We start from the raw sequence: 15,905 nt of genomic DNA on the forward strand, positions 1-15,905 counted from the left end.
CCCCAAAAACCCATTTGTGTGTTGCTGCTGTAGTTAAATAGCGGGTGAAGGTTGCAAATTACAAGAAGCATTATGCAACCAATCTTACAATAGAATTGCTTGTAAATTTCTTCCCAGAGTCCCCTCACCATTGAATCTCCTCATTTTATCATGCTAAAATATACCAACAGCCAAAATATCTCAGCCAATACAAGAGTTAAGTAAATTCATTATTACTTTTTTAAAAAGAAGTCTTGTAGCAATGAGAATCTCAGTATCAGCTTACTGGTGGGCAGTTGGGTATGTAGTGGAAAGAGGTTATAGGTTGAAAGATGGGAATGAGCACTTACTTGTCATAGGATACTTGGCCCTGGTTTTCATGGAGACAACATAACTACAACTTACCAGTAGCAAGGCAGGTGAGGGCTCACATTTATATACTTATTTATTGATACAGGTTTTTTAAACCACCGACTATTTGGAAGTGTCATAAAAATATGAAATAAAAGCCAAATATAACATACTAAGTTAAAACAATTGAGAATGCATAAATCAATCTCACAGGAAATCACATGCTTGTTCAAAGCGGCCGGGGGGGGGGGAGGAATATACTGTATATTCCTGCATATAAGACTACTTTTTAACCCAGGAAAATCTTCTCAAAAGTCGGGGGTCGTCTTATACGCCAGGTCATATTTCTTATACGGCGAGCATATCCCAAACTCTATATTTTAACTGGAAAAGTTGGGGGTCGTCTTAAACGCCCAGTCGTCTTATTCTAGTATGATAGTTATCAGTCTAGCCTTCTCCCAATCTCCCATACATGATAGTTTTCAGTATGTAGGGAACTATGCTTTTTATAGAAGTGCACAAGGTTTTGTGAACCTCCACCAGCAGTCCAAAGTAAGAGACAAAGATAAATCATCTGATGCGTCAAGATGAAGATTTGCTGAAATAAGATCCTTCACAGAAGGATCAGATACCTAGTGATGACTAAAAAAAGAGGGAGCTGAAAGGAATAAAAAGAAGACTGACATAGTTCTGAATATAATGAGAAAGCAGAGGCAGACAGGAAATATATGCTGATATTAACAAAACAAAAAATCATGTTAATCTAAAATTGTTTGCTCACCTGGACTATGATTAAGCCTTCATTGTTCAAGTTTAAATCTTCACCAGGTAGGATAGGATCATTTGCTTCACAAGCTTCTTTATTGCTCAGAGTATTGGAATAATTTGCCTTTCTAGAGTCTGTAGTAAGAGAAACTTCCTGGCAGTAGGAGTGCAGAAATGCTCGGACTCCGTCAATCCCCACAAACTGTGAGATGGGAGCCCCACTGAAATTCACACTCCCCGACTCAAGCAGCTGAGAATTTCTCCACCTGTGCAACTTGATGGCCACTAACACAAGGAGGAAAGTGAAGAACAAGCAGGAGACAAAAGCCACTGCAAGGACCAGGTAGAAGGTGAGGTCAGATGGAGGCTCTACAGGAGCTGAGATGCTGCTCAGGTCTGAGAGGATTGCAGGGATGGTGTCAGCCAGCACCACAGTCAGAGTGGCTGAAGCAGAGAGAGGTGGCTGCCCATTGTCCTTCACTAAAACCACCAGGCTTTGCTTGAGGGCATCTTTTTCCAGAAAGAAACGGGCTGTCCTAATCTCTCCCGTGTGGAGCCCCAGAGTGAAGAGTCCTGGCTCAGTGGCCTTGGTCAGCTGGTAGGAGAGCCAGGCATTCTGGCCAGAGTCTGAATCCACGGCCACCACCTTAGTGACCAGGTAGCCTGGCTCAGAGGAGCGAGGGGCCAGCTCTATCCCCGTGGAGCCATCAGTGGGAGGGGAGGGGTACAGAATTTGGGGAGCATTGTCATTCTGGTCCAGGATGAAGAGAGTCACTGAGACGTTGGAGCTGAGTGGTGGAGAACCTCCATCCAGGGCCTTTACACTGAACTTAATCTCCCGAAACTCTTCATAATCAAAGGAGGTCAGAGCATATATAACCCCCGTCTCAGAGTTAATGGAGAGGTAGGAGGAAAGGCGGGAGTCACTTTTTCGGTCATCAGTGATGGAATATGTTATTCTGGCATTTTCTTCCCAGTCAAGATCATTTGCTCTTAAGGAAGAGACCATTGCTCCTCTTTGGTTATTCTCCACAAAATAGAAAGTATAGTCTGTTTTTTCAAAGAGGGGTGGGTTGTCATTTGTGTCTAAAATATGAAGTGTGATAACTGTGACTGTAGAAAGAGGGGGGACTCCATGGTCAGTAACCGTCACAGTAATATTGAAGACTGACACCTGTTCTCTGTCAAGGGCACCATCAGTCACCAAACTGTAAAAGTTATCCATGGACTTCTTTAGCTGGAAAGGGAGGTTGCTAGGGATTGAACATGTGATTTCCCCATTGATTCCTGAATCTCGGTCTTGGACATTTAAAATGGCAATTACCGTTTGGGATGGTGAACTTTCAAGTATGGTGTTGGTGGCAAAGGTAACTGATAATTCAGGTGCATTGTCATTCAGATCCATAACAGATATCACAATGTTTGATCTGTCACTCAGGCCTCCTCCATCTTTTGCTTGTATCTCAAATGCATATAAAGATGATTCCTCGTAATCAAGATTCCCAATAAGGATGATTTCACCTGTTGTGGAATTTAACAGAAACATTTGGGAGTCTCGCTTTGTAATTTGTTGGATAGAGTATTTAATGTCTCCATTGGTTCCTTCATCCATATCAGTCGCTCTCACTGTCAAAACTGTGGACCACTTGGGAATATTCTCATTGACACTCACTTCATAGAGAGGTTGGCTGAAAACTGGTGCGTTGTCATTTGCATCAAGGACAACGATGTGGATTTGTAATGTGCCAGTCCTGATGGGATCACCTCCATCAGTAGCTGTGAGGAGCAGATCGTAAGCTGATTGTTCCTCTCTATCCAGTGACTTTTCCAACACAAGTTCAGCAAGTCTGACCCCATTTTCTTTTGTTTGCACATGCAAAGCAAAATGGCTACTGCCTGTGAGTTGGTAGCTCTGCACTGAATTTATCCCCCAATCTGGGTCTTGAGCTTTGGGAAGAGGGATCTGGAATCCAGGTATAGATGCCTCACTGATTTCCAGCTCCTGTTCCCCTAGAGGGAAGTGGGGAGCATTATCATTTATATCTGTAATTTCCACTTCGATTCCATAAAGCTTCAGTTTGCTTTCAACAAGAACCTGAAACTTCAAAATACATTTCTCTGCCTCTCTGCAGATTTCCTCTCTATCTATTCTCTCAGATATCTGCAAATGGCCGTTGTTGTCATTCAAAGAAAAGTACTGAATCATACCTACAGGGGAAACAATGCGAAGTCCATGGTCTGGGAGCTGCTTGCCATCCATTCCCAGGTCCTTTGCAACATTCCCCACGGAAGAGCCTTTGTGCATCTCTTCTGGAATGGAGTAGTGGATCTGCCCAGAAACTGCCTTCCAAGAAAACATCATGAAAAGGCACTGGAAAATTCCCTTTCTGCAGTTCCACAGCCTCTGGATTCCTTCCATCCTTGCAGCAGGTTAAAGGCCTTTAGATTCTGGTTCAAATGATGCTGTATCCAACTCTTTTCTAAGGAAAATACACTTTCATTTCTTCTTTACACTGACGAGCAGCTTGTTCCTTCAGATTTTTTGTGCTTGTGTTTAATGGAACGGCAACTTCAATTGGGCAGGATTTCTCATTTCTCCTCCGTTCTGGTGAACAGTGACACCCAGAGGCTCAAGCCCAAAATGCAAAAACTTCACTTTTGAAAATTAAATAAACACCATTTCACTGTACTACTGCTATTATATGCAGATATAGCTAGGAGAACTCAGTATATTTGTCCATGTTCTTTACCCCCCCCCCCCTTAGAATTTACCCACTAGGGATAAATAAGAGTGAAGACTTTTGTTGCTGTAATCAAATTGAAATGGAGCAGAAAAGTATTTAGGGTTCCTGCCCTACCCCATTATTGGAAATTCTGGAATAAATATTATCAATCTTTCTTAGCAATGTTTTCTGCTGGCTTTTCTAAGGGGATATTCCATAGATGTTTTCCTTGATGGAGAAACGACATTAGTAAATCACCAGTACATCCTTATTACCTCTAGTACGTCACTCCTCTCAGTTCCTATTGTTAATTCACATCTCTAAGCTGTTCATCTTCAAACTGAATTTTTATTTTTAGATACGGGTTACATAAGCCCTATTTGGGCATACACTGTCCATACATGAGCAAACACCTAAGGAGAAATATGGAATACTTCTTAGTCCTTTCCTGTCCAGCATTTCAGCTGTACACAATCTAAATCCCTCCATGTATTTGAGGATAAAGGTCTGAGGTGGAGACCTTACTCTACTTGTAGGGGCCACACACATGATTTAGAACTTTGCACAATCATGTTTAATTTGCTTGCACTTGACGAGATTGTTCAAATAGGGCTGTAGTGGGTAGGAGATGCATATCGGGAATGCTCCAGTTCAAATCTAACTTCAACCATGAGCTCATTAGTTCTCTTAGGCAAGACTCCCTCCCTCCCTCCCTCTCTAGTTGACGTCACGCAGCAGTTTCTTCCATTTCCCTGATGTTTTCGTAACTATTAATTTCTGCATTATATTCAGGTTTTCACATGGCATGAAAGCAACTTCATTTTCATGTTATTTGATTGCAGGAAAAATCCATTTGCTGCTCCCTTAAACTAGAAAATTGCAGGAGTAAAGTGATGAAATTTGGGGCCATATACATGGGGAAATGAATACATGCACACCTATGTTGTCCAATGGTGTTCATTGTTGCGTCACACCATGCACACTGCAATTTTTTTAAAAAATATTTTTATTAAAGATTTCTTGAATTACAAAGGCGTGTGCAGTGTCACTCATATTTTAACATGTATCATTTTTGCAAATCAGTTTCATTTGTTAAGACACTAAGAAGAAAGAGGGAAAACGAGGTAGATAGGGGATGGGAGGGTGGATGGAGATGAGAGATGATGATGTTTCTGTTTTGCTTAATATTTGTAGGGCTTGATGTCAGCTTTGTTTGTGATGGTATTCCTTTATTCGCTTGTGTTCTTTTAATGGTAAGAGAGATTGGGGTTGGCCAAGGGTATGGTTGTTCATTTGTGATTGGCTGTGATGGTCTTTGTTTTCATGTGTGAGTGGGGTGGGTGGGTATTTTTGGGTCAGGTTAGCCATACTGATTTGTATGCTGGTGGTAAATTTTTGTCATTATCTTGTTGGGCTGTGTGTGTGATAAAGGGGAACCATACCGTGTGAAGGCATCCTCTTCTATTTGTCCCCATACCAGTTTCAGCTTGTTGGTTAGTTTTTCTAGTAAGGCTGTTTCCCATACTACTTGGTACCATTGGTCCATACTTACTCCTGACAGGTGTCTCCAATGTCTGGTTATGACATTTCTGGTTGCTGAAAGTAGGTGGGTTATGAGGTCTTTGTGGTCTAAATGGGCATTGTTTTCTTGAAAGATGTTTAGTAGGGCCAATTCTGGGGTAATTTCTATTACTTGTCTGGTTATTTTACATATTTCTCATATGGTTGTTGCCCAGAATAATTGGATTTTGGGGCATTCCCACCACATGTGAAGGTATATACCCATGGAAGGGCACCCTCTCCAGCATTTTGGTGAGGTTCCTGGGATTATTAGTACTAGCTTTCTTGGTGTTAGGTAGGTACCACCTGTAGGTGAGTTTTAGGGTAAGTTCTTTTCTTTTCATTGATATAGATTTAAAGGGGGGGGGTAGACCACATTCTGGTCCATTGGGTAGGGTTGATTTCATATCCTATGTCATCCTCCCATTGTCTTTTTATTGTGTCTAGGGTGTTGCTGGGATTTTGGAGTAGTATTTTGTATATTGCAGATACCATTTCTGGTGTTAATGAAATTTAGTGGAACACAATATATTGCTCATATATTGAAATGCTGCAGTGTGAAAGGATCATTGGAAAACAGAACAGAAGCACTAGCATCCTAGTCAGGAAAACTAATGCAATATTTGCCACATCTGAATGCATCCTCTCTCCATCTCATCCACAACATGAGGAAAATAATGCTGATCTATCTTTCTGGGTTATTGAAGAGTTACAAGGGAATGTACCATACATGAACCAGTTTCTACACTAAAGTGCTCTATAAACACCAAGTATGGTTGTACAATGCAAAGAAGGCCATGTCCTCCTTAATTTATTCCTCACATTGTGCCTAGACAAATGCTATTAAAGCCAATTATTATTACTAAACTACATCACATTACAGAGATATTTACCGGTAGTTTGATAATTAAGGAGAATTTTACCAATAACTAGAAAATTTGCAGACTTCTTGAATAATATACTATGTAACATTTTTTGATGTTTGTTTTTCTATTTTTTTTAAAGACAGAACATTAAAATAGATACATATTCAATTTTAGTCATACAAGGAAGAAAGGAAGGATAGACACAGGGCTGGCGCTAGGTACACCCCCGGTGGTGCAGGGTGCTAGGGCGCCAAGCCGCCGCGCAGAAACCATGCTGTGCCTTGTGAGGGCGGGGGCGCCGGCGCTCGAGCGATCTCCGCCCCTCAGCGCCAGGGCACGCGACCTGCTGGAGACTGCCCTGGATAGACACTGTCTCCACTCAAACATGCTATGCCATCCTGTGATCCCAGATCATCACCCTAAGTCAGCATGAAGATATGCATCTAGATAATTCAGACTGAGGCTCCCCCAACTTGCAGTTTTGCCCTTCAACAACTGCTAGAAGGCCCATTCCACTGGCTTGCTCTCCAGCAGTAGCAGCTCAGTACTACTCCCTACCTACTTCCCTGGTGGCATGGCCTGAATTGTCTGGGGTGCCAGTTTGATAACAGCCACCATTTACAATAAAACTCTAAAACAAGTGATAACACACCTAATTCCCTAAAAAAGAAAGAAAAGAATGCAATATAACTCACCGTGCCGTCATTTTCCTTTTCAGAATTTAAATTGCCTCCACTGACCATCAAAGAAATGTCAGAGTTGCCATTGCAAAGGATGTTCTCTGCTATTTGGACAGTGGGCTGCAGGAATGTGAACTCATTCCTCCTGGATTCAGAGGAAAGACAGACCTGGTAGGAATAAGGCAAAGTTCCGTCCTCATAATTTGGTGGGAATATGGCACCAGCCTTTGAATGGGTGTCAGGAATAAAGCACTGAAGGAAAGTGGGGTTCCTTGACCTTCGAAGCTTCATCAGAATGGTCAGAATCACCGTCACCAGGAACAGAAAGGACACCAGGGTCAAGGCCAATACCAAATAAAACTGCAGATCCGACTGATACTCTGAGTCATTTGGCTGGGAGTTCATTTCCGGAAGAGCCTCCTGGAAGTTCTCAGCAAACACCAAGCTCAAAGTCGTGGTGGCTGAGAGAGGAGGATGCCCATTGTCCTTCACCAGGATGACCAGCCTCTGCTTCACTGCATCTCTCTCAAGTAATGCTCGGACTGTTTGCACCTCTCCTGTGTGGGAGCCAATGCTGAAGAGTGAGGGCTCTGTGGCCTGCAGGAGATGGAAGGAGAGCCAGGCATTGTGTCCCAAATCAGAGTCCACGGCCACCACCTTCGTCACCAGATAACCTGACTCAGCTGACCGAGGCACCATCTCAAAGAAGGGTGAGCCCTCTGTTGATTGTGAAGGGTACAGGATCTGCGGAGCATTATCATTTCGATCCAAAACACATACTGTCACTGTGGCACTGCTATTGAGTGGTGGAGAACCTCCATCTTGGGCCTTCACTTGAATCTGAAACTCCCTGAATTGCTCATAGTCAAAGGAGCGTTGGGCATACATGACCCCAGTCTCAGAGTTAATGGAGACATAGGAGGAGAGAGGCAAGCCCTTGATGTTGCTGTTAAGGATGGAGTAAGTGATTCGGGCATTGCGATCCAGATCTGGATCAGAGGCCTTGACGTGGAAAATTGAAGTTCCAGATGGGTTGTTCTCTGGAATGTAGGCAGTATAGGAAGATTTTTCAAAGGCTGGCGGATTATCATTGATATCTGAGATCTGTATTGATATGGTTTTGTGTGTGGAGAGTGGAGGTGTGCCTTTGTCTGTGGCTGTGATTGTAATATTATACTCTGGAGTCCTTTCTCTGTCAAGGTCACCATCTATGAGGAGCTTGAAATAATTATCCGAAGATGAGACTATCAGGAAAGGTACAAGTTCCTTCAGGTGACAGGTGACTTCTCCGTTATCCCCAGAATCCCTGTCCTGAACTTTAATGAGAGCAATCACAGCTCCAGATGTGACATCTTCAGGAACTGGGCTGGACACGGATGTAAGGATCACATCTGGAGCATTGTCATTCTCATCAAGAACCTCAATCTCCACATTACAATGAGCTGTGAATCCTCCTCCATCACTTGCCTGAATTATCATCACATATCTTTGTCTTTCCTCAAAATCAACACTTTCTATGAGTGTAATTGTTCCGTCTCTGGGATCCAGATGAAACTTCTGTTTGGCTGTTTTTGGGATGTCACTGAAAGTATAAGTGATCTCAGCATTTGACCCTTCATCACTGTCAGATGCTTTGACTCGAAGCACAGAGGTTCCTTTGGGTGCACTCTCCTTCAGGCTCACTTTATAGATTGTCTGGGTGAAAACAGGGGCATTGTCATTAATATCAATAACTGTTACCAATATGTTGGCTGTTCCAGTTTTTGGAGGTTCTCCACCATCCATGGCTGTAAGGACCATGTGGTGTGTGTGTTCCTTCTCCCTGTCCAGTTGTTTCTGCAATATTAACTCTGCATATTTGCCGCCATCATTGCCACTTTGAATTTGCAATTTGAAATATGGAGTTGAGCTCAAGTGATAATTCTGGAGGGAGTTCATTCCAATATCATCATCTTCAGCATTTCCAAGAGCAAATCGAGTTCCTGGCAGAGTAGCTTCACTCCATTTAAACTCAATATTTTCATTCTGGAAGTGTGGGGCATTATCATTAATGTCCTGGATAAGAATATTTACGTGGAAAATATTCAAAGGGTTGTGTGCCACAACTTCTAATTTGAGGACACAAGTAGATGATTCCCCACAAATCTCTTCCCGGTCTATCCTCTCATTCACATACAGGTTGCCATTTTGTTCATTGAAATCAAAGAACTGCTTTTCTGAAGAAATTCCAAGCTTGCGCTTTGAGAGCTCTCTGATATCTAACCCCAGATCTTTAGCAAGATTCCCCACAAAGGAGCCCTGCTCTGCTTCCTCTGGAACTGAATACTGAACCTGCTCAGACACTACCTGGCAGCAGAACACAGACCAGAATATGAACAGAAATATTACTTGCCTCTTCGTGATGTCCCTTGTTCTCTTTGCCTGCTTTACCTCCATCACATCCATTGTCATTTCTGATTTCCTCCTTCTTTCAGTTCAGTTATGAAGACTCCCAGTACACTTATTTGAGATAATATAAATATTGTTCTTTTGAGCTGATCCTTGGGAAACTGAGAGCTTTCCTTTCTTGAGCAGCTTTTAAAATAAAAGCTTTTCCTTTCTTCTCCGCTGATGTGTTAAGTGAGAGAGAGACTGCTCTAAGAGCCTCACAAATGCTGAGCCATGGCTGCTCCCATGTTGTCCAACAGTGACACTCTGAGTCCACATGGGGAACTGTTTCTGCTATTTCTATAATTCTACATGGGATTTTATGTCTAAAATAGGGAATTGCTTGCAATATAAGTTCACCTTTTAAATGGAATTTGAAAAAAATTCTTCCCCATCTCTTGTGTGCATCCTCTTTGCTTCCCAATCCCTCACCATTCAGCATCATTCCTTTATTTTCTTTCTTTAATAATAATATAAAAAACCACCAAGAAAAACCATAGGAATAGTAGAGAGGGGATACCTGTTGGTGAGTAGGGCTCATCAGATATAGAAAGTTTCTTTCCAGAGGCTTCTAAAGAAATTGTGGTCTTCTAGATCATTTAAGGGGTGTAATTCCTTGTCAGGGTACACAGAGTTTGGCAATGTCTCCTTTATTGGATCAGGAGGCAGAGGGAACTACACTTGACATGCTCTCTGGCAGGAAAATCCACTTCTGTGCATGTTCAGGAACATCATTTCTGGTTTGAGGTTAGAAAGCACTCTCCTACCTCTGCTCATTGACAGTTACCACCAGCACACCACACCTTTTCAAAGGTGATATTTTTTCTTTAAAAGGCGAAGAAATAGCAGGGAGGATTAGCTAACGGTACTGGTGAAACCCATTTTATGCTTGAAATTAATTCAAAGAAAACTGGGTCCTCGCTTAATTAAAGTGATTTAAAAAGATGGGAGAGCTTACCGGTATATTTAATATCTTCTCATAGGACCTGGACTAAAGCTAGCTGCACTCTTTATAAAAAAGATGACATATAACACATTTCTTATCTTATTTGCTATTTGTCTTTCCTCCAGTTTAAACATAGCATTAATAGCTCTATACTTTTGCATTATTCCATTTAAAAAGTTTCTGTAAAGGAATAAAATACTGAAAGACCAAACTAACCAAAGTGCATTTGATTAATGTGATCAAAAGATTCTACCACTTGTATTTACAATAATGTAAAGCAACTATTTCTAACACCATTTTCCCTGCAATGTTCCCAGTAATGAACTATTTTGTTTCTCTGATCAAAGCATCCCCACCCCCCTGCAGTGTAGTTTTCATTCTGTAATGAAAGTACCTCCTGGACATTGTCACAAATGGTCACCCCTACAATATCTCCAAAGTTCAGTCCCTGCCACTTACAACTGTGTCAATAACTTTGCACAAACCATATAATGTTGTTTGGGGACTTCTCTCTAATCAAGGACAGTTTTCTTGTGAGTTTCTTAATGGGGTTAGAAACACATCCTACAAATAAGTGTTGTCCGGCTTGGGATGTTTGGACATTGTCAAGCACTCTTCTTCTGACACCACAGACACATATATTTTCTGGGATTCGAAATTCTACCCCCACCTTACACTGGAAATCTCATTGGGGTAGAAACAGCCCCCCCCCAAATAATAATAATAATAATAGTGTGTTGCTGTTGTTTTCTGACACTGGGTGAGGGTTCCAAGTTATGAGGAGCATAATGCAACCAATCTTACATACAATTGCTTGCATTTTTAATTTGCTTTAATTTCTTTTAACCTATTCTGCTGTGGTTTAAACTTTCAGTGTGCTTTAAATTATGGTTGTCATTTTTAAAATATTGTTTTTATTCATTTTTTAATAATATAAAAGTTTAACAATGTAGAACATTTATATACTCTCAATCAGAAAAATACAAAAATACAGATCTCTATTGTTAAAAATGAACAAATCTCCCTCACTTATAAATTATAGTAATTTGCAAACTTCTATACTACGTAGGATGTTTTTGTGTTTGTTCTTGCATATTTCAAGATAGAACTTTAAAATAGTTAAACATTCAATTTTAGTCATGCTGCAAAGAAATAAAGAAATAAAGAAAAAGAACAATTTAGCACTGCCTCCTTCATGCTGTGGTCCCAGATCAGCATGAAGATATGCATCTAGATAATTCAGACTGAGGCTTCCACAATTTGCAGTTTTCTCCCACAACAACTGCTGAAAAATCCGTCCCATTAGGTTGCTCTGCAGCAGTAGCAGCTCAGTACTACTCCCTACCTACTTCCCTGGTGACATGCTCAGAACTGTCTGGAATGCCAGTTTGATAACATCCACCGTTTACAATAAAACTATCAAACAAGTGATAACACACTTAATTCCCTAAAAGGAGCATGCAATATAACTCACCGTGCTGTCATTTTCCTTTTCAGAATTTAAATTGTCTCCACTGACCATCAAAGAAATGTCAGAGCTGCCATTGCAAAGGATGTTCTCTGCTATTTGGACAGTGGGCTGCAGGAATGTCAACTCATTCCTCCTGGATTCAGAGGACAGACAGACCTGGTAGGAATAAGGCAAAGTTCCGTCCTCATAATTTGGTGGGAATATGGCACCAGCCTTTGAATGGGGGTCAGGAATAAAGCACTGAAGGAAAGTGGGGTTCCTTGACCTTCGAAGCTTCATCAGAATGGTCAGAATCACCGTCACCAGGAACAGAAAGGACACCAAGGTCAAGGCCAATACCAAATAAAACTGCAGATCAGACTGATATTCTGAGTCATTTGGTTGGGAATTCATTTCCGGAAGAGCCTCCTGGAAGTTCTCAGCAAACACCAAGCTCAAAGTCGTGGTGGCTGAGAGAGGAGGATGCCCATTGTCCTTCACCAGGATGACCAGCCTCTGCTTCACTGCATCTCTCTCAAGTAATGCTCGGACTGTTTGCACCTCTCCTGTGTGGGAGCCAATACTGAAGAGTGAGGGCTCTGTGGCCTGCAGGAGATGGAAGGAGAGCCAGGCATTGTGTCCAGAATCAGAGTCCACAGCCACCACCTTTGTCACCAGATAACCCGACTCAGCTGACCGAGGCACCATCTCAAAGAAGGGTGAGCCCTCTGTTGATTGTGAAGGGTACAGGATCTGCGGAGCGTTATCATTTCGATCCAAAACACATACTGTCACTGTGGCACTGCTGTTGAGCGGTGGAGAACCTCCATCTTGGGCCTTCACTTGAATCTGAAACTCCCTGAATTGCTCATAGTCAAAGGAGCGTTGGGCATAGATGATCCCAGTCTCAGAGTTAATGGAAACATAGGAGGAGAGAGGCAGGTCCTTGATGTTGCTGTTAAGGATGGAGTAAGTGATTTGGGCATTGCGATCCAGATCTGGGTCAGAGGCCTTGACGTGGAAAATTGAAGCTCCAGATGGGTTGTTCTCTGGAATGTAGGCAGTATGGGAAGATTTTTCAAAGGTTGGCGGATTATCATTGATATCTGAGATCTGTATTGATATGGTTTTGTGTGTGGATAGTGGAGGTGTGCCTTTGTCTGTGGCTATGATTGTAATATTATACTCTGGAGTCCTTTCTCTGTCAAGAGCACCATCTATGAGAAGCTTGAAGTAATTATCTGAAGTTGAGACAATCAGGAAAGGTACAAGCTCCTTCAGGTGACAGGTGACTTCTCCATTATCCCCAGAATCCCTGTCCTGAACTTTAATGAGAGCAATCACAGCTCCAGATGTGACATCTTCTGGAACTGGGCTGGACACGGATGTAAGGATCACATCTGGAGCATTGTCATTCTCATCAAGAACCTCAATCTCCACATTACAATGTGCCGCCAATCCTCCTCCATCACTTGCCTGAATTTTCATCACATATTTTTGTCTGTCCTCAAAATCAACACTTTCCAGAAGTGTAATTGTTCCATTCCCGGGATCCAGATGAAACTTTTGTTTGGCTGTTTTTGGGATGTCACTGAAAGTATAAGTGATCTCAGCATTTGACCCTTCATCACTGTCAGATGCTTTGACTCGAAGCACAGAGGTTCCTTTGGGTGCACTCTCCTTCAGGCTCACTTTATAGATTGTCTGGGTGAAAACAGGGGCATTGTCATTAATATCAATAACTATTACCACTATTTTGGCTGTTCCGGTTTTTGGAGGTTCTCCACCATCCATGGCTGTAAGGACCATGTGATGTGTGTGCTCCTTTTCTCTGTCCAGTTGTTTCTGCAATATTAACTCTGCATATTTGCCGCCATCATTGCCAGCTTGAATTTCTAGTTTGAAATATGGATTTGAGCTCAATTGATAATTCTGGAGGGAGTTCATTCCAATATCATCATCTTCAGCATTTCCAAGAGCAAATCGAGTTCCTGGCAGAGTAGCTTCACTCCATTTAAGCTCAATATTTTCATTCTGGAAGTGTGGGACATTATCATTAATGTCCTGGATAAGAATATTTACGTGGAAAATATTCAAAGGATTATGTGCCACAACTTCTAATTTGAGGACACAAGTGGATGATTCCCCACAAATCTCTTCCCGGTCTATCCTCTCATTCACATACAGGTTGCCATTTTGTTCATTCAAATCAAAGAACTGCTTTTCTGAAGAAATCCCAAGCTTGCGCTTTGACAGCTCTCTGATATCCAACCCCAGATCTTTAGCAAGGTTCCCCACAAAGGAGCCCTGCTCTGCTTCCTCTGGAACTGAATACTGAACCTGCTCAGACACTACCTGGCAGCAGAACACAGACCAGAATATGAAGAGAAACAGTACTTGCCTCTTGGTGTTGTCGCTTGTTCTCTCTGCCTGCTTTACCTCCATCAAATCCATTGCATTTCCTGATTTCTCCTCCTCTTTCACTTCAGTTTTCAGGACTCCCAGTACACTTAAGTGAGATAATAGAAATATTGTTCTTTTGAGTTTATCCTTGGGAAACAGAGGTTTCCTTTCTTGAGCAGCTTCTAAAATGAAGGCTTTTCCTTTCTCCGCCGCTGATGTGTTAAGAGAGAGAGACTGCTCCAAGAGCCTCACAAATGCTGAGCCATGGATGTTCCCATGTTGTCCAACAGTGACACTCTGAGTCCACTTGGGGAACTGTATTTACAATTTCTATCATTCTACATAGAATTTTATCCCTAAAGAAGGTAATTGCTTGTGATGTAAGTTCAACTTTAAATGCAAACTGAAACAAATTTCTTCCCCATCCCTTGTGTGCATCCTTGATGCCTCCCAGTCCCTCACCATTTAGGGTTATTGCTTTGTTTTATTTTATTTTTAAAAAACACCATAGGGATAGCAGAGAGGGGGTAACTGCTAGTGAGGACAACTCATCAGAGATTGAAGATTTGTTTCCAGAGGCTTCTAGAGAAATTGTCGTTTAAGGAGTGTAATTCCTTACCAGGGTACACAGTGTTTGTCAATGTCTCCTTAATTGGATCAGGAGGCAGAGGAAACTACACTTGACATGCTCTCTGGAATGAAATTCCATTTCTGTGCATGTTCAGGAACAACATTTCCGGTTACAGGCTAAAGAGGAATCTCCTACCTCTGCCCACTTACAGTTACCACCCCCACCCCACACCTTTTCAAAGGTGATTTTTTTACTTGAAAGCGGAGGAAATGGCAGGGAGGACTAGCTAACAGCACTGGTGAACTCCATTTTATGCTTGAAATTAATTAAAAGGTCCTAGCTGAATTAAAGTGATTAAAAATGATGGGAGAGCTTATATTTAAAATCTTCCCATAGGACCTAGACTAAAGCTAGCTGCACTATTTAGAAAAATAATGTGCAACACATTATTACGTTATTTGCTATCTGTCTTTCATCCGGTTTAAAAAATAGCTTTAATATCTCTATACTTGTGCATCATTCCATTTACAAAGTTTTTGTAAAAGAATAAAATACTGAAAGACCAAACTAACCAATGTGCATTTGATTAATCTGATCAAAAGATTCTACCACTTGTATTTACAATACTGTAATGTAAATATAATTTACAATGTAAATACAAATATTTCAAGCACCATTTTTTCCAAGTGTTCCCAATATTAAATCATTTCCAGTTTCTCTTTAATCGTCATACAATTTTGTGTCAATCAAATGATTCCCATCCCATCCCTGCTCCAGTGTAGTTTTCATTCTGCAATGCATGTACTTCCATGACATTGTAACAAATGGTCACCCCAAAGTTCAGCCCCTACCACTTACAGCTATGTCAATAACTTGGCACAAAACATATGTTGTTTGGGGACATCTTAAATAAATTTGCTTGCATTTTTTCTTTTTTATTCCCAGTGTCCCCTCCTCAATTAAGTCTCCTTGTCTTCTCATTCTAAAATATACAAACATCAATAATATCTCAGTCAATAAAAAGTTAAGTAAAACCATAATTGCTTTTGGAAAATGACATAACAAGCCTTTTGGCAATGGGAATATCAATATCAGCTTGCTGGAGGGAGTGTAGTGGAAAGGGGTTACTTACTATCAGAGAAATCCCTATGAAGTACCATGAACATACAAACACAAGTCTTGCT

The 15,905-nt window shown here is 41.5% G+C and overlaps 2 protein-coding genes across 6 annotated transcripts in view; both read right to left on the bottom strand.

Moving 5' to 3' along the window:
* Positions 1-15,905, bottom strand: part of LOC118079302 (protocadherin gamma-C5) — a 269,776-nt gene that overhangs the window by 225,635 nt on the left and 28,236 nt on the right. The window contains exons 1-2 of one of the 5 annotated variants that reach the window (XM_060278111.1): positions 11,871-15,894; positions 4,530-8,142 (exon numbers count right to left, since the gene is read on the bottom strand). The exons of 3 other annotated variants lie outside the window; for them this stretch is intronic. In XM_060278111.1, coding sequence (XP_060134094.1) covers positions 6,799-8,142; positions 11,871-14,201 — 3,675 coding nt within the window. In that variant the 5' untranslated portion in view covers positions 14,202-15,894 and the 3' untranslated portion in view covers positions 4,530-6,798. Of the gene's footprint in view, positions 1-4,529; positions 8,143-11,771; positions 15,895-15,905 lie in introns of those variants that run through there. One more of the 5 variants, XM_060278098.1, reaches the window with a different exon arrangement.
* LOC132592567 (protocadherin gamma-A6-like) lies at positions 15-4,523 on the bottom strand. Its single transcript, XM_060278115.1, has one exon. It carries the CDS (start codon positions 3,512-3,514, stop codon positions 1,094-1,096), a length of 2,421 nt encoding a protein of 806 aa, XP_060134098.1. The 5' UTR covers positions 3,515-4,523; the 3' UTR covers positions 15-1,093.

This window comes from Zootoca vivipara, chromosome 8 (assembly GCF_963506605.1).
Source record: "Zootoca vivipara chromosome 8, rZooViv1.1, whole genome shotgun sequence".
Taxonomy (NCBI): Eukaryota; Metazoa; Chordata; class Lepidosauria; order Squamata; family Lacertidae; genus Zootoca; species Zootoca vivipara.

Excerpts from the sequence above, each read along its gene's own strand:
- LOC132592567 (XM_060278115.1), bottom strand. The coding sequence starts at position 3,514 with ATGGAAGGAATCCAGAGGCTGTGGAACTGCAGAAAGGGAATTTTCCAG.